This window comes from Manduca sexta, chromosome 9, assembly GCF_014839805.1.
Source record: "Manduca sexta isolate Smith_Timp_Sample1 chromosome 9, JHU_Msex_v1.0, whole genome shotgun sequence".
NCBI classification, from domain to species: domain Eukaryota; kingdom Metazoa; phylum Arthropoda; class Insecta; order Lepidoptera; family Sphingidae; genus Manduca; species Manduca sexta.
The window spans coordinates 7,373,074-7,398,384 of record NC_051123.1 but is presented as its reverse complement, the minus strand read 5'-3'; the positions used below and the strand labels follow the sequence as shown (position 1 = coordinate 7,398,384).

The 25,311-nt window shown below is 34.0% G+C and overlaps 2 protein-coding genes across 5 annotated transcripts in view; one reads left to right on the top strand and one right to left on the bottom strand.

The window, feature by feature from the left end:
* The window catches only part of LOC115453721 (flotillin-2), a 357,821-nt gene extending 345,248 nt beyond the window's left edge, over positions 1–12,573 (top strand). For 2 of the 3 annotated variants that reach the window (XM_037436782.1, XM_037436784.1), the window contains 7 exons: positions 4,109–4,341; positions 7,466–7,585; positions 7,929–8,036; positions 8,459–8,565; positions 8,957–9,140; positions 9,605–9,782; positions 10,550–12,573. In XM_037436782.1, coding sequence (XP_037292679.1) covers positions 4,109–4,341; positions 7,466–7,585; positions 7,929–8,036; positions 8,459–8,565; positions 8,957–9,140; positions 9,605–9,782; positions 10,550–10,605 — 986 coding nt within the window. In that variant the 3' untranslated portion in view covers positions 10,606–12,573. Of the gene's footprint in view, positions 1–1,980; positions 2,516–4,108; positions 4,342–7,465; positions 7,586–7,928; positions 8,037–8,458; positions 8,566–8,956; positions 9,141–9,604; positions 9,783–10,549 lie in introns of those variants that run through there. The other variant, XM_037436783.1, reaches the window with a different exon arrangement.
* A 581-nt stretch (positions 12,574–13,154) lies between these two features.
* Positions 13,155–24,821, bottom strand: LOC115453722 (L-asparaginase). 2 transcript variants are annotated; one of them, XM_037436785.1, is made up of 10 exons: positions 24,742–24,821; positions 24,134–24,287; positions 23,388–23,507; positions 21,565–21,677; positions 17,172–17,297; positions 16,262–16,386; positions 15,748–15,980; positions 14,899–15,059; positions 13,623–13,736; positions 13,155–13,232 (listed from the first exon to the last, which is right to left on the bottom strand). In XM_037436785.1, the coding sequence occupies exons 2-10, from the start codon at positions 24,216–24,218 to the stop codon at positions 13,182–13,184; spliced, it is 1,128 nt and encodes a 375-aa protein (XP_037292682.1). In that variant the 5' UTR covers positions 24,219–24,287; positions 24,742–24,821; the 3' UTR covers positions 13,155–13,181. The 2 variants fall into 2 exon arrangements, with proteins under 2 accessions (XP_037292682.1, XP_037292683.1); XM_037436786.1 differs by lacking the exons at positions 24,134–24,287; positions 24,742–24,821 and adding an exon at positions 23,654–23,747.
* Between the last annotated feature and the right edge of the window lie 490 nt (positions 24,822–25,311).

Sequence of the window (25,311 nt, the reverse complement as noted above, 5' to 3'; positions counted from 1 at the left end):
ATAGATAGAGTGGTTCAAGAGGAAGGTGTATATATATAATAACATCCATTAAATAGTGGAGAAATACTGTTATTTTGTTATGTTATACCCGTGCGAAGCCAGAGCGGGCCGCTATGTTTTTATATACAACGTTCACAGTTTTTCTGTAGTGTATTCAGTATCAGCATTGCACCCGTGCGAAGCTGGGGCGGGTCGCTAGTTAAGAAATAAACAAAATCTAGTATACATTATTTAATTTCGATATGTGCACGACAAGGTGACCTCACTACATCTGGTGATAAGTCGAGTGGGAGCCAATAGAATGTGACTGATGACAGATTTATTACCAATCAATACAAGTATGCCGGCCTGTTGGATCCAGATGTACACAGGCTGATGCCGGAATGCAACACTTACGTGAACCTCTAAAGCGGGTTTTAACAAACAATATCAGCCCTGTATATACTGTCCCACTGTTGGGCACGAGCCTCCTCTACTACTGAGAGGGATTAGGCCTTAGTCCACCACGCTGGCCTAGTGCGGATTGGTAGACTTCACACACCCCCGAAATTCGTATAGAAAACTTCTCAGGTATGCGGGTTTCCTCACGATGTTTTCCTTCACCGTTAAAGCAAGCGATAATTCACAAAGAATACACACATATTTTTTTAGAAACGTCAGAGGTGTGTACCCTTGGGATTTGAACCTGCGGATATTTGTCTCGGCAGTTCGTTAGGGTTTTAACAACTTAATAAAATATATCCTACCACTAGCAAGAAAGTGCTTACAACGCCACCGAGGCAGTCAAATTTCGACTTTATAGAGATTATGCGTTAGGTCCAATTATCATGCGCCGATTAAAATCTTTATTTGTTTACGTATTAATCCGTTTATATCTGTTTACATGCATTTATGTAACTAGACGCGTGTGATATAATTACTGCAGTGTGTGACGCATCGCCTGAGGGTGAAATATCTAATAAACGTTATAGGGTTGTCATAATAGCTCATTATATTGTTATGGGAGATAAAATCTTTTTTATACGTGTAATAAAGATGATATTTTTAGTATGTCACCATTTATAATAGTATGTGTATATATAATATATCACAGGATTTGGTTCAAGAAGAACGGATATTGAAATAAAAGGAATATATCATTGTTTTTTAAACGTAATATTATAGATGCTTAACTGCGGTAATGTATAGATTGATTATACTTTTTTATATGATGGTAAGTGGAGTGGGGTCCAGTTGAATGTCGACTGACGAGAGATGATTACCCCTCGGCAGTCGACACAATTATGCCGGCCTGTTGGAACCGGATATACATGCACGGGCTGATCTCGGAAAGCGACACACGTGGGTCATTATGGTGGGTTTTAACACCTTGTGTACCGTGGTCGCTATCCGAGCGGATATAAAATATATCCCACCACCAGCAAATCAAATCAACGTATATAAGTATAAAAGAGTATACGCTTTTGACATAATGACATTTTATCTCGAGCGCAAAGTATAACAAAACAAATTAACATGCAAGGAAAAGTACTACTCCGGTCAACTTATGTCAATTGAGTGACTAAGAAATCAGATAGCAACATGATGGTATACAATCATCTCTTACGCAGGCAATAAGTCGCCAGTAATCGCAACCGCATCGTTATCATTATCATATTTATATCATTCGCAATGTAAATAACGATAATATTTAGTACAATAAAATGAAGCTAAATGCGACCTTAACGTGTGGTAATAAAATATACGCATACACGAGCACTTGGAACACGGGGTGTGTTTATCTACAGTAGTATTTCACATCTGCGCTGATTAGAACGTCTGGATATAGTGGTGAAAATTTAAATATTAAAGTGTCAACCCTAGTGATTTTGTGATTAATAAAATTAAATTATATTAATAAAATAAATTTAATACAAATAATTTAATTTTATTAATTAAATATATATTCATGAAATTAAATTAAATTATTTAAATCAAAACGTAGATTCCTTTTTTAAATCATTGTGTTTATCGTGGCCTGTACTCGGCAGCGGCTATATTTTTGAAACTTTAGACATTTCATAAAAAAATTAACCTTATTACGATATCTAATTGAAAATATTGTGTATTGCTTTGTTCAAATAGTTTAGTATTCAGTTCACGCTTAAATTGATTGATTATGTAGGAAATGCATTCAAGGATAACGTATGCAGTGCTATGATACCTTTTTAGTAATTCCTCGTTCGTTATAATTTTTATGGTACACATTGAAAACTTTTTTTTGAGCATGCAGGATTTTACTTTTTTATTTCTTTATTGTCAACGACTGAAATCTAACTTTACCTTTGTTGTATAGACTAAAATTTCGAATATAATGGAATCATAAACAATCAATCATAGAATTGGGATTTATAGATCTGCAATCATAGTCTATTAGTGTTATAGTGAAGTGAATTTGTGCAAATATGGAATTCGTACGGTTCGCACTGGTGCCATTGTCGCTTACCATAGGCCTCACATATCTGAACGTGAAAAAGTAAGTTATATATTATAATATTTCATAGACTGTAGCGTATTGTACGATATTTGATTAAAGTAAAATTGTGAAGTATATTATTCCCTTAGATTCTCTCATAGGGTGGATTTTTTATAAACTTAAATCTAGCGTAACGATCGTAAACTGTATTAAATGGCTACATAAAAATATACCCTTACACATTCTTAGCTAAATAAAACTGTATCTGAGTGATATAAAGTTTATTTTGTCTTATTTAAACAGCTGTACTTACATTACTTCCTTATTTAAAAAATGAATACTCTCAACTGCCAGTTTCTTTTTTTTTTCTAACATTATGTTTGCGCAAAGTCGTAACGAATGCAACCTCAAGTGGGCATAAATAAAAGACGATAGTCGACATTCTAGTACTACGTACATGTTTGTATACGATTTTATACCTACATTTAAATAGGTAGTAATGCCTTGGTGGGTTAGTTATATAGCGTACGCGGTACCACACCGATCTGGCGTCCCAGGTTGGAAGCCCGGGTCGGGGAATGTGATATTGGGTTTTTCTGCTCACTATCAGCCCGGAGTATTTGTGCGCGATATGGTGATAATACCGCTCCTACGGCCCTATCACATCATGGGACGGAACATATAAACTAAAAGTAAGTGCCTTGGTTGCACCTCTGCCTACCGCTTCGGGGATAAAATCGTGATTTGTTTTTATTTAATTAAAATATTGATAATAATAATGATTGTGTGCCTAGTGATAAAGGTAATCAATATCATCGTAAAAACATTGGCCACACATTTTATTCCATACCTCAATGATTTTAGTTATTTATCCGAACATTTTTGCCATTTATATTTTAACAAGACAGTTGAGATTTATTCTCTAAATCCGTTTTCTGCTACTCCTAATGGAAACAGACCTTATTCAGTCCCTTTTACGTCTCATTTTGTAAATGGAACGGTCCGGAGGTTATTTATGATAACTCGGGTACTCTAGTTGGCATTTGTTTTATGTTCTTACTGATGGTCTTTTGTAGTTCTTGAATTCTGAATTTACAGACATTCCACAGTTGTTTTAACATACTAGTTTTTGATATACCCGCCTACTCTATTAGAATTAATATTCTGTAGGTTTTTCTAGGTCAAAAATTGCTTTGTCACTCCTAGACTCGTAAAAATACCACCATGAATTTCTTTATATTTTATTTTTAAGGCCATAAGGTCACGCTTTTGTTCCTGACGCAAATCTTCCTACCAGACATAAGCGAGCTTTTGTTTAGCAAGAAAACTAAATTAGACTTTCGCGACCGATGTTTACAGTGTTAACAATCACGACAGGCTGACTTCTGCAAAATTTAAATCTTGCAGTAATTGCGGCGATTCATATTTGTATAGAACTAATGAAATTCTGCCAGTGTAAACTCGTCTCAAAGTTCTTGCGCAATATATTGTTGTGCGAATATACTAGTATCAACTTACCTTTGGACGAGTTTAAATCTACTACCAGTGTAAACTCATCTGGAATTTCTTGCGCTATCAAATGCTGCGAGGAATTACTAGTCTAAACTCACCTTTAGTCGAGTTTAATCAACGTTAACATTTTGTTGCCAACAGGAACGCTTACAGTAGAAGAAGTCTACAAGGACAGAGATCAGTTCGCGGGTCTGGTGCGCGAGGTGGCCGCGCCGGACGTCGGCCGGATGGGCATCGAGATCCTGTCGTTCACGATCAAGGACGTTTACGATGACGTCCAGTACCTGGCCAGCTTGGGGAAGGCGCAGACGGCGGTGGTCAAGCGTGATGCTGACGTGGGCGTCGCGCAGGCCAATAGAGACGCTGGGATAAGGGTGAGTTGATTAGGTGTTAAATTATTAATTACTAGCGACCCGCCCCGGCTTCGCACGGGTGCAATGCTGATACTAAATACACTGCAGAAAAACTGTGAACGTTGTATATAAAAACATAGCGGCCCGCTCTGGCTTGGCACGGGTATACGAAACAAAATAACATTATTTCTCCACTATTTAATGGATGTTATTATACATATAAACCTTCCTCTTGAATCACTCTATCTATTAAAAAAAACCGCATCAAAATCCGTTGCGTAGTTTTAAAGATTTAAGCATACAAAGGGACATAGGGACAGAGAAAGCGACTTTGTTTTATACTATGTAGTGATTCTTGCTGGTGCTGGATATATATTTGTCAGGACAGCGAGCACCGTAATAAGGTGTAAAATCTACTAATTAGGTAGTGGCCCACTATGTGTGTCGATTTCTGTATTTACATGATTTTTAGATGACCACCTTCAAACACAACTAAAACGCAAAGTAAACGCAATCCTACCATGAGCTATATAATACTCTTACATTTTTCCCGTCTTAAAATCTCGTCGTCGCATTATAGAAATGTGTGAAATAAAGTGGAACCTGGTTAGAGGTTATCCCATCGAGAGGCGGATGCAGAGTAAATTAGTTTAAATGAAGATCGCGTTCAAGGAATGACGTAGGTGGTTAAACAATGTTCAAACGAATTAAACAATTGTCGGAATGTTTTTGAGATCTGCTCGTAAACAACAATGTTGTTTTACACATACCTACATGGGCAGATATTGTAATGAACTCGATGGCTTTCCATGTTGATTTCTAGTTAAGTAAATTGCTTTGATTGATAGTTGTATTGTTCAACATTTTTTTACAGTTTCAGAAATTCTGTGTTTACTTGTTTTTGGATTCTACCGTTCTCTATTATTAATAGTAAAATTTTATAAAATTAATTTACTCTTGTGACTAAGAAAGTGTAGACAGAAGGCCAACTATCGCACTTATTGCTCGCAAAGATATTTCAATCCCATTATAGTCAAAGAAGAAGTTTAGAAAAATAACTTTGATGTTTCAAAAAGGACCATCTCAATTTTACCAAATTATGAAATCTATCTAACTATGAAACCGATGAGGATTTCTATCGCCCACATGTAGGGATGTCACCTTTTTTGGACAAATAATGTACATTGATAAATTATAGGCCGAAAAAAGACTACATGGTATCAAATTACTTATTACTTTGCTTATTCATCATCAGATTCAAAGACGATATATTTCTTTCTTGTCGTCATTTGGTATTCTTCATAAAAAAAATAATCTTCTCTGTGAACGCCGATGTCGAGGGAATCGACAATAAAATTACAATAAAATCGAAAACACATACAATTTTACATAATAATATCATCAGGCTTTGTTCTCTGCCATTACTGGGTGCCGTTTTACGCAAAAATTCTTAGGAATCGTCCCAGAGGAATGAAATTATGTTAAATAAAGTAATTTACCTACTTTATTGTTGTCATAAAGTATAAGCTACAAGTACCCGAAATAACGTACAATACTTTAAGTACGTATTATTAATTTTTGTTAAATATAATTTAATCCACTGCACTACCCTCCCTTTCTCTTTCTGGTTTTTATATCCATCCCATGGTTGTCTGGAAGACATTGCCTTAAGCGATAAGACCGCCATTTTTACTTGTGCCTTTTGTCTCTCTTTCCTTATTTGTATTATTTATTTCGTTTTGTACAATAAGTATAAATAAATAAATAAATACTCGACTATAAGGTACGGGTGGCAACCCAACTCACGGGATTCTATTTCTTTGTTACTGCACAATACATTTCCGTTTCACATGTCCCGTTTATCACGTCTAACAACTCGCGTACAGGTGACCTTATTCTAGATTACCTTGGCCACTATCTGAACCTTACATGTCTTGTCGATCTACTATCACAATCATTCTATAGATCATGATTAGCAGTTTATCATTTCGTGAAGGTATTAATCATTTCTAAAGATAGTGATTACCAGTTTTATATTTATTGTTATTTGACTGGGTATTGCGCGGTTTCGCTTACATTTTAGTCCATTATGGAGATTATATGTGATCTATTTTACTCTGGAATAAAGTCTATAAGTATATCCTGCAATTAAGAATTACTATTTTGCAATTAGCCGTATAGGCTACCAAAGCTATCCTTCGATTAAAGCCTATAGGGCTGTCAAAGCTATGGTAAGAGTAAAAAAAAATACTCAATTAGATCTTCCGTAATTGCAAACGGGATTCGTCTCGTTAACAGAATAGGGCGCCTGACTTTATTAGAAAATATTTTTTCAGTATCCGATCAGAGATTTTAACATTCGACCATTTGAAATAAAACTATTTTTGCGGATTTTATCGTGGTTTTTATATTATATCCATCTTCATCTATTGGAGAGTGTTGTTTAGTAAAATATTGATTTTAATAATTTTTATAATTATGCTTCATTGAAATTCAGAATAATTGAACAGGAAAATTAAATAATAATTAATTTGGGATATGTACACGGAACGGTACTGAGAAATAATATTGTCATTTTTTAAGAAATTTAATAAATCAACTACTTTGAATTTAGAATAATTCTACAGGAAAATTAAATAATAATTTATTAGAAAGACACAAAACGGTAATAAAATAAAAAACAATATTGTCCATTTTTATTATAATATCAGCCCTGTATTATATACTTGCCCACTGCTGAGCATGGGCCTCCTCTACAACTGAGAGGGATTAGGCCTTAGTCCACCACACTGGCCTAGTGCGGATTGGTAGACTTCACACACCTTCGAAATTCCTATAGAGAACTTCTCAGATGTGCAGGTTTCCTCATGATGTTTTCCTTCACCGTTAAAGCGAACGATAAATTCACAAAGAATACACACATGATTTTTTAGAAAAGTCAGAGGTGTGTGCCCTTGGGATTTGAACCTGCGGACATTCGTCTCGGCAGTCCGTTCTACACCCAACTAGGCTATCGCCGCTATAATAATTATTAAATTTAACAAATTAACTAGTTCGAATTTAGAATAATTCAACAGCAAAAATTAAATAATAATTTATTAAAAGACACGTAACGGTAATTAAAAACAATATGGTCTGTTTATAGGAAGCGGAGTGCGAGAAGAGCGCAATGGACGTCAAATACTCAATGGATACTAGAATCGAAGACAATAAGAGACTTTTCAAACTGCAAAAGGCACAGTTTGATCAGGAAGTCAACACTGCCGTAAGTAACAACTCTTGATACTGGTAATTATAGAAAGTATATAAATGTATGTTCAATATACATTAGACGCATAGCTGTGGATGCATCAAACGGATCCATAGATTTCAGATTGTGACTAGCCATGTTAAGCGGCTCGTAAAAGGAATCCTATTTTGAAATTTACCACATCGACTTTTATTAAGGTCAAGAAAAAAAAATTAAATCCATCATCCATGAATTAATCAAGGAAAAACAATCAATAAAGGTTACCATCTTGGTAATAAAAAGGGTTTCTCTTTCTCTAAATATGATAACCACTAGTCTGAGGTTAATGGATTAAATCGATACAATCTCAAATCAACAGAAAGCCGAAGCGGCACTTGCTTACGAACTGCAAGCAGCGAAAATAAAACAAAAGATACGAAACGAAGAGATACAAATCGAAGTCGTGGAACGTCGCAAACAAATCGAGGTTAGTATTGAATTTAAACCTTTTGACTATCAACAAATGTTTATTCTAGAAGGTTTTGGTTCAGATAAGCATTGTTTGTCAAAATATCCGATTTTTTAAAAATGATGTGTGTTGCATTCGCACCACACAAATATATTTTATTTGAATGTTCATTTGAACTAGCTTTTTACAATTTCATAAAAAAATACATATAAATATGTTGATACTAAAGTAAGGATAGGACTTGGAAAATTATTTTAAGCAATTTTATAATAATTATTATTACAATTGCTATAAATAATAACACTGATGGTAAATTTTTAGACCACGTTAACTTAGAGCTCACAGCAATCACTTCCCTTGTACTGTAATCATCAAAATCATACGCTCTGCTCGTATGAAATAAAAAAAGAGATGTATATTGAAGCTGATATTCTGTTCAGGTGGAACAACAAGAAATTCTCCGTCGCGAGGAGGAGCTGGTAGCTACCGTGCGTTTGCCGGCCGAGGCGGAGGCGTACCGTCTGCAGACTATTGCTGAGGGTAAACGGTAAGTCATTACCATGAATTTTTTTTTTTTTTAAGATTAGATACGTAATTCTTAAAAATAATTCTAGGGTAATTGATTGCAATGAAAATTTAAATATATATGTTGCGCATGATCAAATTGTTGACACACTTTAAATAATCTTATGGATGGCTCAAAAAAGAACGCGCTTTGATTAGTTTTAAAATATGTATGTATAAAATAACAATACAGCGAAACAAGCTGTCATCATTTTGGTGACGTTCATGAATGCCTCTTTCTTTCTTAGACATTATAATATATCGGCAACAATGTACCTGCCATGATGCTCCATAATGTTTCACAGCCAAAATCACGTTACTAATTACCATATTTTTCAACTATTCAATATTGAAATTAACAACCCAATTTCCAGCACACAAACAGTGGAAGCAGCTAAGGCGGATGCAGAACGCATCAAAGTAGTCGGTCTGGCTGAGGCCACAGCAATCGGAGACGTCGGCAAGGCGGACGCCGAGCGCATGCTGGCCAAAGCTAAGGTTTACAAACAGTACGGAGACGCGGCCATCATGGCGTTGGTGCTTGAGGCGCTGCCGAAGGTAAGGAATCTAGACGGAAATATCTTAATGAAAGCTGATGTTTTAATTGTAGTTATAACTTCACTGAATATAGAGTCAGCTGATTGACAATTATATAGTTACATTTGACCTATTTTGTTCATTGATGTTTCATCCACCACACAACAATTAGCAGAAAAATCAATCCTAAATAAATATTAGTTTACGAAGGAATTTAATTGAACAAATAAAATTTTACAACTGAAATATTGTTGGTGGTCAGGGTATTATTGTAAATGACCTATAAACAATAATCTATTATATTTTAGCTTTGTTCTTTTGTAACACAGAAACAAAGTCCGGCTATAGCTCTACCTAAGGTTCCTAAGAAATACATCAGGCATGTCATTCCTGACTCATTTCGTTTTTTCAAGAGTCAAATAGCTATTCCTGCATCGACTACTGTAGTTACTTTAAAATTAAACCTATCTTCTTTCTACAATCAGATTGCGGCAGAAGTATCAGCTCCGCTGGCGAAGACGGACGAGATCGTGATGGTGGGTGACAACGGGGCCACGGGTGAGGTGGCACGACTTGCAGGCGGCATCCCGCCCGCTCTCAAGACGCTCACCGGGCTCGATCTTACACAGGTGCTCAAGCGGCTGCACCCAAACAGCCCTGCAGGTGAGTTCTTTTAGAACATGCTTCTTGCTTAAAGATCTTTCCATCTCATATCTGTCTGTGGAGATTGTCTTGAGCGACAAGACAGAGAATTTTACCAACTTATTTGCCTTTATTAATTTTTTATCATTACCACGGTTTTTATTACCATCATTACCATCGCCTTTAGTATCATTAACGTAGTTCTTACCAATATTACCGTTATCACTTCTCAATGCCAGAATTGGCGTCTTTTACATTAAAAAAAAAAACAGATTTCATCTGTCTGACATAATAAACTACTTTCTGCCTTGAATTTTCTTAATTTTTCAATAACCTTGAAATTACTATATTAAAATATTTTTTTTATTGCCTGTCAATAGGGGACCGGCCTATGCTTGATTTTGTACATTATTCTATATGTAATTGTTAATAATACGAAAAAGAAGCACTCCTGTGAAAACTGTATAACAATTGGTTAAAAAATGAGCGAGTGATTCATATTTAAAATATTGTAATGTGCAGAAGTGGGCGCGATGTGGGGATATCGCTTCATCTCTTTTTTTCGCACGCGTCGTAATTTCCGATGACGTCACATGTGGATATTTCGTCTCTTTTCTGTTTCTTGTTAATTACCCCTTCCACCGAAATTCAAAGTCTTATAACTTGTTCATTTTTTACCGGATTTTAATAATTCCTTCTGTGTTATAATTTATATTATGTAAATATTTGATAATAGTAAAGAACAAAAATGAGTCCGGTACCCTATTTATGCAATGGTATTGTTATAGGTGAGCCGACCCTGATTGCGACAGCTAGCAAGAAGAAAGAAGTCGTCGTGAGCTAAACTCACACTGGCCCCGACCAGCCACGAACGCTTTTGTGCCATCAATCCACTCGCCCTTAGGTACAGTCAACAACTAAATACAGGCAAAACCGGTTATCACGTCTACATAGCACATTCAGAAAAATACATAAAAAAATATGTAACGCTTATTACGTCTATCGGATATAGCGTCGAGATTAGGCGGTCTCTTTAATTTTGTTGTAACCGGTTTTGACTGCACTTTCACTTAGTATTGTTTACATACAAACAGTAGTACAGTCCCGCCGTAGTTTTGTAAATGGTGCGTTTTTTGCAACGTGTGGTGTGTAACGTGTGATATATTAGACGTTAATGTATTTGTCTTACTGTTTCTTATTAGCGCGGACGTGTTCCAATTTTGAAATTAAACGATTTTTGCTGTCTGTCATAGTTTCTTTAGCTTTATAAGTGTTAATTAAACAGATAATAGATTTTTTATTTATTCTTTCCATTTTAAGAATTTTCCATCACTTATTAAATCTTAAAATCAAATAAAGCAAGAAAAAAATATTAGATATTTTTTTCTTGCTTTATTTTATTTTTATTATAAACTCTAGCTCATTTTCAACTGATTTGAACTGATTTGAACACACATCTTTATAATTTTATACCTTAAAATGCGAAGAAATATGGTTGCGAATAAAACTACAAGCATGAATCTCTCCCATGAATTGAACACGTTCGTAAAAAAACTGTAGAGTCTCAAATATTTTGATTACAATTTTGTTAGTACAAAATGTGTTATTTATTTATTATGTTCTTGTTTGTTTGTTAATTATCACAATCAATAGCCAATAATTTAAACTAATTTGTATTCAATAGATAAGATCATAAAGTCGTATTTTGTGGTGTTTGTATGGGATTTTATAGAATCTTATATCGTAATGAAACTGAGTGTATATTTTTAGTAGAACGGCCACGGGTCGAAGGTATTTCTCTTACAATTAGTTAGGAACTTAGATTTTGTACGATGACTTAGAAATGTAGTTCGCTATAAGAATAGGAATGAGCTTCCGCCATTTTTAATTTTGTAGCGTGACCAATTTTTTTTTTATTACTATTATTGTACTAAGATTATGCACTTTAATCCTTACAAATAACATTTTTAAGACATTTGACAGCTAGAGTTTTTTGACATTCCTATTCTTATTTCGACCGCATAGTAACTAGAATCATTTGACAACGTGTTCTAAAGGCACTGCCTTCTTTGTATAGTAAATTCTTACAGCTTTATCGATAAACGTGGTATTCGAAAAGATGTCTTGCTTGAGTTCAGAATTTATACAAGACAATACTTTTCATCATATCGCGATTTGTATAAAATTTATTAATATTGATGATGAGTATTTTTCAATGAAACTGACAATGATATCACACATATTTTATAGTATTAGGTTACTGTAAGCCGTTTATTTTTTTTTAAACAAATTTTGCGTCAATATTTTCTTATGACTCCCGTGGGGGATAGCCCAGTTTGGGAGATTTAAAAAAAAATCATTCACTTTCGTATTGTCATGTCTATAAACATTTTAAATATGTTGCCATGGAATTATTGGTATGATTGTAATGTTTTAAATTATTTGTCACATTTTTTTTAAATAGTCAATTTCCTCATCAATTAATTAATACTGTCCTGTTTCATTGAAAAATATTTTAAAGCTCTTTACTCATTACGATCGCAATAATTTTCGATAACAAATAAATATATGTTCAGCATTTATGTCGGCGGTTGTACTTGGTGTGTCAGTGTGAGTGTCGCGTTGTGTTTCGGCTAATATGTATTTCTTTACCCAAAGAAACTGTTAATCTGTCGGGGCATTCATCATTTTGTTATTATTTCAAAGATTTATGATTTATGCTTATTGATATAATCGAACAATGTACAATTATTCAATTTGTGTTCTATTTGTCATTTGTAATGTATACAATTAATAAAATGTGTATTTTTGATGACTTTTTTCTTGTAACCTCACATTGTGAAGCTACGTAATACAGAAGTATTTCGTACGGCCTTTTTTAAAAAACGATCCCAATCGCTTTTTTCGATCCATTGTGAAAAGGGATTAATCAAAACGAAGTTTTGCTTACAAATTACTTATGTAGAGTTGATTATTGGCATGGGAGTAAAATTCTCTACATTGAGTGTCATAGATAAGAAATCAAACTCCAGAAGGATAATAAGTTTATATCAGAAGCAGGGAGATGAAAAGAAACACTACAGTTTAAAAAACAATCTCTCGATAACTTCGCCATTTTCATCGTTCATTGAAAAATATTTGCATTTTTAATGACAGTAAATGTATGTTTTAAGGCAGCCGCTATGACAACGTTACCAAGGTAATTACTGTTTTGTATATTTTTTTTTATACAAGCACTCCAAAGTGACCCCACTGCACCTGATGGTAAGTGGAGTGGGATCAAATAGAACGTCGACTGACGAGAGATTTTTACTCAGATTGAGGTTAGAAGTGAGACCTTACAGTTAATAAGAATAAGACTGAAAATTCATTGAATTAAAATAAAACATGGAATTGTGGATACTAATTTATTAATCTTAATTACGCCTTGTTCGGGTTGTGGAGTTCCCCTCGGATGTTGGTCTTCATCAACTGGAAATAAAAAGAAATCGATAAGTCTGGAATCTAGCGGAATCAATGCATCCAATACGGACTAGGATGCAGGACTATTATAGCATTCAATCTCACTAGTTGTTCCAATCTCAACCTCTCTTAAACTGTATTTACTATACTATTCGGTGTAGTCTACGCGTGAGGGGTTTCAAGTATTACGTAAGCAATAAGAGAGGTGGGGGTCTCCTTCCATCCCATGATGTAATAGAGGTCGAGCCTATCGCTAAGTCAGGTTCAAATTCCAGAATCTGATACTCAATAGAAAAACTCAATATCATTTCCCGACCCGGAATTGAACCCGACACCTGAAACCTGCAGCCGTATGATATTACAACTACGCCACCGAATATCCTTGTATCATATACTAACCTCAACTTTCTCCTGGTAACTGAGTTCTGTTTTGGTCAACACGTATGAGAGCTTGGCCAGCGCCGCTTCAGGAGTCATGTCGAAGGAGGGGATCACGCCGCATTCTACCAGTAACTGAAAGAGGTCGGACCATGTATTGTATTTATTTATTTATTACACTTTATTGTACACCAGGGATAAAAATAATATAACAAGAAAAGAGAAAAAAAAAGTACAAATGGCGGTCTTATCGCACAAGGCAATCTCTTACAGACAACTATGGGATGGATATAACAGAAAACGGGATAATAAGAGGCAGCATAAGGTGTACGACGGATATAAGTAATTACTTAAAGAGAAAAAAAAAACATATGATTTATACATTGTAGATATGTTTTATACAATGACTATTATTGATAGAAAATTTCTGCGGATTTATATACTCGTGTATTGCTTTTGCTCGCGGCTTCGCCCGCGTGGAGTTTCCGGGATAAAAGTCCCGGTATATAATTTCCCGGGATAGAAAGTAGCCTATAAGCTTCCCAGGGTCAGCTATCTCCATACGAAACTTCATAAAAATCCGTTCAATAAATTTTGAGACAGAAATGGCTCACTATGAATGTCATAGTGATTTTCACATAAAAGGTAAATATATGCTGTCGCGAACTTCTCTTTAGAACTATTTAAGATAAACAATCCTACGGCACATCATTTTTGTCTAACTCCAACGGTTAAGGCAGCATACGTTAAGATAGCATTTTCCGACTTATTAAACTAGACACTATATTTCAAGGATATTTTCCTGAACATTTATGTCATTTAAAGTGTCATACGAATATTCTTCAAAGTCAATAGACAAGAAAAAAAAAATTATCGAGTTACAAACGTAAGTTCGCTGAAAACGATAACTCAATTCTCATGGGCATCGAATTAGCTGTAACGAAGTTGAGAGTTTCAAGACTTTAAAGTCAATTAGTTCTATCGCTAACGACCCAAATGTCCATACCAAATAGCAACATCGTTACTTCATTAGTGGAGTTTTAAGTATACGAAATTAAACCATCATGGTTAGACGACGTGAGCTTTTATAGAGGCATGGAAAAGGGAATTGAAAAAAAATCAATATCGATTTAGTAGTTTCAGAGATTTACCCGTTCAAACGCACAAACAAACTCCTCAGCATTATAATATTAGTATAGATTAGCCAATAATCTTTTATTATCACTATACCTTTTTTCAAGGAAAAAAGAGGCTTATTATTATAGATTAGCTAAGCTTTAAGCTTGTATTTACTCACCAATCCAGTCTCGTATATTGCTTTGCCAAGCACCGTTCCATTGATACATTGCGTCACGTTCACAACCAACACGTTGTTCTTCACCGCCCTCTCTATTTCTTTGTAGATCTCTTTTCTTTTTATCGGAATGTTTCCATTACCGTAGGTCTCCAAGACAACTCCTGCAAAATTACATTTGACATATTGTAGTCGGTTTCCACATTAGGCTATACCTGTATAGTGAATGTCAAAAAAAAAGTTCAAAAGGACAAACCACGTAACATCTAAATATCAATAGTAATACATAAATTTGAATGAAATGAAAAAGGAAAACAAAAACAATAAAAATTCTACTAAATGACTGCTTTTTTTTTACGGAGAAATACAGTCGATGCACTAAATTAATTAAAATGTTACTTTACACTCATACACACAAATGTCTTTTACCCCAAAAGGATTAGGCAGAGGCGCAATTGATGCACCCACTTTACGGCATGCATGTTCCATCCGGGGCGAGCCTATCGCCATGTCGGACACAAATTTTAAACTCCGAGCTGATATTGAGTAGAAAACCCGATATCATTTTGCCCGACCTGGGAATCGAACCCAAGACCTCAGCACTGCAATCGCACCGTAATACGGGGGTCATAGGCGTAATAGGCGTAAGCCACTGAGACACTCTACCTATATATTAATTAAATAATTACTCGTGGTGGACTTATCCCTCTCGATAGCAGAGGGCTGATAAACTAATACTATTTTATGTGGTTTCTGTAACCTAACAACGAAGTTCTTAAAGAAAAGTATTCCATTTTTGTTCTCTGGTACATTAACATTTATAGTTGACATAATTGGTACACATTAACCTACCTTCCATATTTTCACACACCGCTCTAATCAGTTCCGGAGTGATGGTCGGAGCTACTTTCAATATATAGACTTTTTTAGACAGCTGGTCGTGCAGCCGGCACTCGTTGGGCACAGACCCTGGTGGATGAATCAGCATCTTCGGGTCCACTTCTAGTGTTGTCTTCGCTTCCAGAAGTGGGGGGAAGTTGGGCGAGTCGAAAGCGTATATGCGTGTATTGGAGACTTTCTTGACTCTGCCAGAAGAGGTAAACGATGGTTTTTTATTGGGTTTAGTTGACTGGTTTTTACTGGTTGACTTCAACCTTCATGATTGGATATGGATGATTTTTGATATGACTATGCATTAGATTAAATATAAACTTCTTTATCAAAATAAATACGAACGAACACGCAACAATATTATTAATTATATTTCTAACAATTTTATAGTATACTGCATATTCTCATATCTCCATTATTTTTAACACAAAAAAAATTAAGAATATATTTGACGTATTCATAATTAGTCACTTACCTAGTGCCTCTAAACAATTTAGCGCCAAAGAACACCGTGACTTCGGGAATACATTGAGTAGCCGCGATCAGGATTGCACACAGTAAGTTATTGTTGCCATCACTGCGCGGTTGGAAGATTGGTACCTGCAATCCAGGGGTTCCTAAATTATATTTTGCCACACCATCTTGTTACCTAAAATAGATATACCCATGTCCTCCTTTTCTTCAATGGAATGAAGAGGAAATAATTGATTGCATAGTGGACATTGAACAAAACTAAACCACTGTAGGTAGTATGTCGAAGAGACTCATGCCTTACTCTTAGTATTTAGTTTACAATACAAGCCTTTTGATATACTATAAACTAGGTCTTGCTAAAGCTGTGCTTTGCCAGCGTTGAAAGCGTAGAAACAGAAGTTTATAGAACACTGTAGCAATTTATAGCACTATCTGTACGACGTTAGCGAAATCTATTTTAAAGAAAAGTTAATTAAAAATCCCATTTTTTCCCATGTGAACAAATTAACGGGATATAAGTAGCCTATGTGTTACTCCAGGACACGGTCTAGCCGTATGCCAAATATCATTTAGATCCTTTCAACTATTTCTTCCTTTAGTTTTAATAAACATCCAAACCTCCAAAGACCTTTACAAACTTACAGATTTATAATACTAATAACATAATAGAACTAGTTAGATAAGAAGTAAGAATAGCGACCAGCCTCTTGCACTGCGCTTGCATTGGTAGCACTAATTTATCTATATAGCCCGAAGAGTGTCTGGTCAGATCGCTATGAAACTTCACAGGATCACCCATTGGGCTTATCTGGAGACTAAAAATCATTAAAATCGCTCCAACCGTTTTAGAGTTCACGAGGAACGTACATAGACATCCTTATTATATATATAGATAATTAAGTAAAAAATACCTGTGCTCCTGTAAGAACAACGGTCTTTCCGACACTCTCCAGCATGAATGACAGGTTAGAAGCGCCGTAAGCCGTTGTATCAGTGCCGTGGAGAACAACAAATCCATCGTAGTCATGGTAAAATTTCTGGAAATTGAGATGAGAATATTATTATATTACTCAGCGCCTATATCACCACGTCTGCGCAGGCGCTTAGTATAATATATTATTATTATTATTACGCTAGGCGCCTGCGCAGACGTGGTGATTTTCGACACAGGATACATGGCGCAAAAAAATCAAAAAGAAAGCTTTCGTTGTTAGTAATTTGGGTACAATATTACTGTAATAAAAAAAAAGCGACGATAGCCTAGTTGGTTGTGGAACGGTCTGCCGAGACGAATGTCCGCAGGTTCAAATCCCAAGGGCAGGGCAATTCTCTGAACTACAAAAAAACAGGTTTTTCATCAGATAATGTATGTTTTTTGGTCATTTTTAATTATATCAATATTTCATATTGTACTTATACTAGTTTTCTACTAAGGCCTATTCATATTTTTTTATATAATATTATAATATTCCAGTAAAAAAAAATTAAACATGCAAAATCTCATTCATATGGCGCGTCCACACGTCCAACTTACGATTTTAATATTTTATAATAAAAAATATACAATACTTTAATTAATTCAAAGTAGTTGAATCGATACTTAAACTATGCGCCCGTGATTTACCGTTTATAGTGGATTAATTAGTAAAAACCAATCGTATTTACAGAAGTTTTAAAAATGTCCAGACGTATTTGCATAATTTCTATGGCTCATGCTTTCGCCAAGTACCTGCAATAACTGTGAAGACATATCGGCCGAAATGTTTCGGCATATCTTTGGTGATAGATGCCGCCGTGCTTGAGTGAAGTAAGAATGTTCCTATGTAACGTAAATAGTGAATTATACACGATAATATCAACGACTCTGGCTTTTGTAAGGTACTTTTTCTAATTTTTATGATCTTATTTTATTTAATTTATATTAACACAATACTCTCTATAAAATACCACCGAGAATCGAAACAGTTGTAGAATTCTTTAATGTATTTTTTACTTGGGAATTCTGATGAAATTAGACGGGAGATGCATTTTAGTGCTTAAATCACATTTAGCTGGGTCTAATTATTCTGGATTTCTCTGGCGAATTTACGTCAGATGAATTAGACAGGGGCCAGATAAATTAGAATTTTAAACAGGATTAGGTTTTTTACTTTATAAAAATTGAAATATTATCATTTCATATAACATGAAACGGTTAGCAGAAAAACAAGATATAATTGGATTAAGACTATCGAAAATGTTTGTAAAGAAAAGCAAGAGAAAGACTGACTTAATATCTTAGGCATAAGGCTGATAAAAAGCAACTCAGTATTTCAAAAATGTCACCAAGAAAACAGAGAATTCAAAGAAAAAGATAGAGATAAAATTCCAAGGCTTACTATTTAAGGAAAAAGGAAACAGAAGAAAACGGCTCAATTGCTAGCTTCTAATACTCCTCTTGAAAGTACATGTGGATCTGATGTTGAACGCTTCTAAGAAAATAAGGATAATATTTTATTGCCATCACATTTAATTATATCTGACGAGACATATATTCCTAAACTTGGATCACTCGTTAATTAAAAGTAGACAAGATTCATCTTATCCGAATTTAGCGCAGCGTCTATTAACTGTTCGCAAGTTGAGCTGTTGCGGGAATTCTTACTTAGACGAAGCTATTTTATGTCCTCATGATAATCATCCAGGTTTTTATATCCTCCCCCCTCATAATATTAGTGTGTATGTGGTACCATTAGCTGAATCTACAAAGGAACTTAGCTTATTACGATAACTAGATTGCCCGAATATTCTTTAAGAAAACGGTTATGATGCGTCTGTACCTCCAGAATCAAATAAAATCCGTGTTAAAATATTGATTGATATTGAAGTTTAGCCTGCTAATATCACGTTCACAGATAATACACTAAAAAAAATAGAAAATTAGAAAAAGATGCCAAGCCAAAAAAAAAATTGGAAAAGAAAATGCTACGACAGAGGACTTGGATTTGCCAAATTATAATAATGAAACATTTGAATTTTGATAAAAAATTTCGAATATTGGCTTATAGTGAGACGTCTTTGATAATCATGCTTCGAACATTTTTAATTGGTTGAATATTATAATTAAATTGCAACAAAGTTGCTACCTTAATAATGATTATTTCAATAATATGTTTTTATATTTCTACCAAAAAGTTATCTAATAGCCCCGAAGTGAAATCGTTCTTATGTGATTTTGATGATAACATTTAAGAGGACCTAATTTTCTTAAACATGTTTAGGAAATTAGCGTGAGTCAGTCTTAGAAATATAATATAGTACATCTAATATAATGCTCAGAAGAATACTTGCCTCATTATATTTTAATAAAAAAAATTAAGCTCAATTGATTATGTTTATGATAAATTTATGATTATGATAAACTTATTGATTTATTTAGTTATTTTATAGAACATAGAGAAAGTGTCTGTTAAAGAAACTGATTACTATTTGCAGGTTTTCATTTGATGTTCATTTTAAACTTTAAACCAAGTTATTAATAATTATAATATTTATAATTATTGATAACTTATTGTAATCTTTTGATTATAGAGGACAAAAATATGATATTGTAATTTTTTTCATGGTTTTACAAATTTAAATATGCTACCATTCTCATTCACCTGTCTTGATCTCATTTATCTGATAATTTAAATTTTCAATGAGCTATATTTCTTCGTCTAATTGACCAATTTAAGGGCCTTTACCGTTATTATATTTCTTTAAATTATGTTTTTAATATGAACTAAGCAAATCATTCAAATATTTAAAAAAAAAATGAGCCAGGTTAATGATGCCAAAACCTTGTTTTTCGGAGAATTGCCTGTACACCTCTGATTTTTCTAAAAAATTATGTGTGTATTCTTTGTGAATTATCGCTTGCATTAACGGTGAAGGAAAACATCGTGAGGAAACCTGCATACCTGAGAACTTCTCTATAGGAATTTCGAGGGTATGTGAAGTCTACCAATCCGCACTAGGCCAGCGTGGTGGACTAAGGCCTAAACCCTCTCAGTAGTAGAGGAGGTCCGTGCTCAGCAGTGGGCAAGTATATAATACAGGGCTGATATATTATTATTATTATTACTGTAACGGATAGCAACCACTATGCAGAATGTTAAAACAGATGAAGGCATTAGCACAGGATCAGTCTTTGTATATGCGGTTTTTAACAGGCCGGCATAATTATTGGGTCCAGAGCGGAAGGGAAACCATCTCTCGTCAGTCTATATTCTCTTGGACCCCACTTCTTATCCATCAGTTGCAGTGGAGCCACTTTGCTAGGCCTGTATAAAAAACTATTTTATTCTGTTGCCAACAAAAATCACAAGACCCATAATCTATTTATTATATCCTTCTGTACATTTTATCAGTCAAGAATCATAAAATAAAGATGTTTAACACGTCAAAAAGTAATCAAAGATTATAATTAAATCACTTAATTTATCATTTTCCCTAAGCTACGCTATAATTAGTTCGCGGATGTCTTCATAAAACGAGAAAGATCTAATTATATTTGTTTTGTATTTACTTTGCCTTATTTGGTAAAATCAAATCAACATGCGGGTCGTGTCACTTTTGTTTTCACGGGGAAAGTGCAATGGTTAACAAAATGATCCGATAATCTCCTGGCGATTTTTGCTAGCAATCATTTCATATGATTCTTATCTCCAAACTGGTGAAAAACCTTTAACACTTCCTCAGGGGCGACTGACTTTAGGATCATTTGTTTTACAACCCAGTATTGAGCTGCCCTCATTTTCATAAATAATATTATATTTAGGCTGATATTATCATATTGTATACTGTCCCCCTGCTGGGCCCAGGCCTCCTCTTCTACGACAGGGTTTAGACCTACGTCTACCACGGTGACTTAGTACGGATTGGCAGATTTCACACACCCTCAAAATTCTTATAGAGAACTTCTCAAACATGCAGGTTTCCCCGCGTTGTTTTCCTTCACCGTTAAAGTGATAATTGAAATTATACTCGTATTCAATTAGCTTTTGCTCGTGGATTCGCCTGCCTGAAGAATTCCGGGATATTTTTTTTTCGATTTACTTGATATGTTTAGTTATATTATCACCAAATTCCACAAAAATATTATAAATTGTAGCTTGTGTGTTATTCTGATGTATAACCAATATTACTGTAAAGTTTCATCCAAATCCGTTTAGTAGTTTTTTCGTGAAAGAGGAACAAACATACATCCATCCTCACAAACTTTCGCATTTATAATATTAGTAGAATTACATGTAAAGATAAGTATGTTATATTTATTAAAACCTTTATGTCTCGCGCCTGTCTGATCCAGTCGTCAATGGTGAAGTCTGAAGAATCTTTGAGCTCGTCATATTCGTATATCTTGTACAATACTTTCAATTCTGTGTCTTTCCCATCTGTAAAAAAATATAACGTCACAACTTGCATGGTATATATATTTTAAAAGTTATTATAATAGCTAAAGTATTTTTTTCTCTTTCATAATAACAGCCCTGTATTATACACTGTCACACTGCTGGGCACGGCCCTCCTCTAATATTGAGAGGGATTAGGATTTTACTCTTTTACACTGTCATATTTATTTTTAGGGTTTTTATTTCTCTCTTTTATGTCAGATTCATTCAAATAACAAAAACATTTGCAAAATATGGTAAGTATAATCTGTGAGCAGCGTTAATATTAGATTTGTCCATCTATGTTCGCTGTTTGTGAAGAATTTAGAATTTCATTAATAAACTAAACACATAACAAAGCAGACACAAAAATATTTATATTATACTTAGGATTAAATACTTTTGCCATAAATTAAGATAACATCATACAGTATACTATTGATACGGCGTTTTTACTTCCTTATTGCTGTTATCACTATGTATTTATCCACGGGTGTTTTGCACTCTACGCCGCGAATATTCATCTTTTAGGCCTAAAATCAATATGACAAAATAGAAATCCATATATCTAATATCTGTCAAAGAAATATTTTTTAATCCTGATGAAAAATAAATACGACCGTGTTTTTAAAGATTATTAAGATAATTGATTTACCACGGATTAAAACTCGGACTAAATCGGATTCACCAAAAAATAGTCTATGTTGTAGTGTTTTTTTTTTAATTCCTACGCGGATTGTGTATGTTAGGTCATAATATCAATCATCTAGTCAAATAACTTATAATAAATATATTATAAGAAACCCAGAATTCTGACTTATATATTGGTATCATTTGCCAATATTATTATCATCTACTTATTTCAACTGATAAACTCTCACAGAAGTTCAAGAGCAAGGCATACGTAATATCATCTAATATATTATATTGAGTCAAATATTTAAAAAACCTTCTAACTTCGTCCGCCCATAGCTTAATGCCACATCGCTTCTAAACAATAATCACACCCTCAATTATAAAGCACATTAATATTCACTGCATTCGTTTTTAATATGGAAATGATATGAAATAATTTATTTAAATCAGTAATATGTTCAACATTTAGATTCAGTCAAATATAATCTACCACCATTTCTAAAAGCAGTTTCTACTAGACAATGATAAAAATATTTAGTGTTGCTCTTTTCAAAATCAAGTCCAAAGTATAAAGTAAATACAGTATATAATAGTAAAAAAAACTAATGTACTTTTCTATATATCTTATTTATGTGCACAATCCCCCTCAGAAATCATGAAATAATATGATGGTATAATTTTTTCCAATATTCAGAGAGTAAAGTTACTTGATGATCTCTTTAAAACCAAACTTTTAGAAATAACATTGTTAGGTACTAGACGTACAGACGAAGGACGTTTTCAATATACTATGTCAATCTTCAATCCGATTTCCAGAATGGATCAATAAAAATAATTCATTTGTAAGCATGTCAAAAAATCTTTGTTTTGATTGGTCCATTGTTGAGATAGATCGATAATCGATCGATAAAATGGGATCATTTATTGAAAAAGGTTATCCTTAATTTGCCTGCCTTACATATTACCTAGTGTCATATTGGAATCATTATTTTTTTAATACGAGAGAGTGATAAAACGAAAAGTAAGTGCGACTTCCCATTAATAGTAGCAATACCATCCGATCTAATGACACCTTACCAGGTAAAACGAGGTATTCCTTCATATCGGATCCAGCGATGTGTTCCTTCCAATACTCATTGTCGTGTAGTTGCGGTAGTCTTCTAATCACTTTTTCTATATCTTTTTGAGGCACCAGCACTGTAAATGTAATATGTTAATTAGTTAACTATATAATAATAATAAACTCAATTATTAATTGTGCATCGCCGATTATGTAAAGTTAACGTTTAATAAAAATAAAATAAACTTTTCTCTAAAGGGTAGTGTAGAGTCATGATAAATACTTCGACCCGCTTCCGTCCCTTGATGTAATAAGAAGCGAAGCTATCACCATATCAGACACGAATTCATACTGTTTTACACTACAATGTCTTATTTATATATATTTTTTTATTTTAAACACCATTTAAATAAAAAATCATACAGGCATAAAGGTAACAAACATATTTCTGAAATATTCTAATTGTTCTGAATTAAAAAAATAATTTTAGTATTGGTGTTTCATTTAAAAAAAAAAATTAAAACAAGATTTATTTTATCATATTTTTCAAATTCAAATTTTATGAAAAGAAGACAGACTAGGCTGTATGGCTGAGAGCCTTTGCCTTCTCCTTAAGGAGTAAATCAAACCAAAAAAAAAATCAAATTTTATGAAGTAATTTTCCTTTGCTTTTTAAATAGCCATCAGATTGAACATGCGCTTAAGTCATTTATTTATAAAAATTATATATAATTTTTTTTTGATTAATAAAATAAATTCTTACCTCCTTTCTCATTCTTCAGCATACCAAATGTCCCGCCAGTGTAAATAACAAGCACTCGTTTAGTCATCGTCATGGTTACAAGCATACTGGAACTAGCAAAGGAAGTATCCTCTACGAGAGCCGATGTTACCGCGATAAATAATAAATACGTACGCTAAGATGTTTTTATTACATAGATACGTTATCCGAGCTCAGTACTGGCAAGACGAAAGTAAGGTAACTGCCCGACATTCACTTAGTCAACCTCCAACCACTGTCGCGGCTAGTCTGCTTACTAACTTCTTGTATTTTTATAAATAAAATGCCTTCCTGTGTTTTTAGACGATGTACAAATTATACTCCAACTGTGAATGAAAAAAAGTTTCATTTCATACGTTAGTAATAAGTATACACTATTTAAATAATTTTTAAACTAATAAATGCATTTCATTCGACTGTCATGGCGACGGGGCGGCCGACGCTCGGGCCCATTCGGAACCACTCGGGCTCGCTCGGGCCGTATCGATGCGAGCCGCTAGAGCTGTGACTATAGTAAATACTCCGCTGTTTTTATGTGCAATTTTGTTAGGATATGACGCGTCTATTTGTAAAATGTCATTGTACGTACGAGTGTTTATATATTATGCAATAGGCAACCGTGTGCATCAGTAGTATTCTACCGAGACAGGTTACTGATAAAATGGTTTAGTTCGTTCGCGTGTAATTTAAAAATGACGCAATTTTTAATACTTAAACAGTTATAAGCCACAAATCTTAGCGGAATTTGATGTAAATAATTATGTTTTACATCAGCATTTAAAACATCATAAATATCAGATTTAAAAATTCGGTTTAATAGTTTTAGGATCACGAAACAAGAGATCAAATTTAAGTAGTCTTTGAATATAGGTAATTAATTTCTGTGTTATTTATATTATTATGCATAGTTTGTGACACGAAATCTGAAAATAATTGAAATAACTTGCCTTAATGATATCTTATGTTTATGCGAATGTTTGACATTAAAATTAAACTATTTTATCGCGGTTTTAAACTTGTCTTATTTAATACCTATTGAACCTTTTAAAAATGTTACTTAGGGGCCGTTCAAGAATTACGTAACGCAATTTGGTGGGGAGGGGATCTTGTAAAACGTTACGATGCGTTACTGGGGCGGCAGGTGGGTTTCGTACATTTGT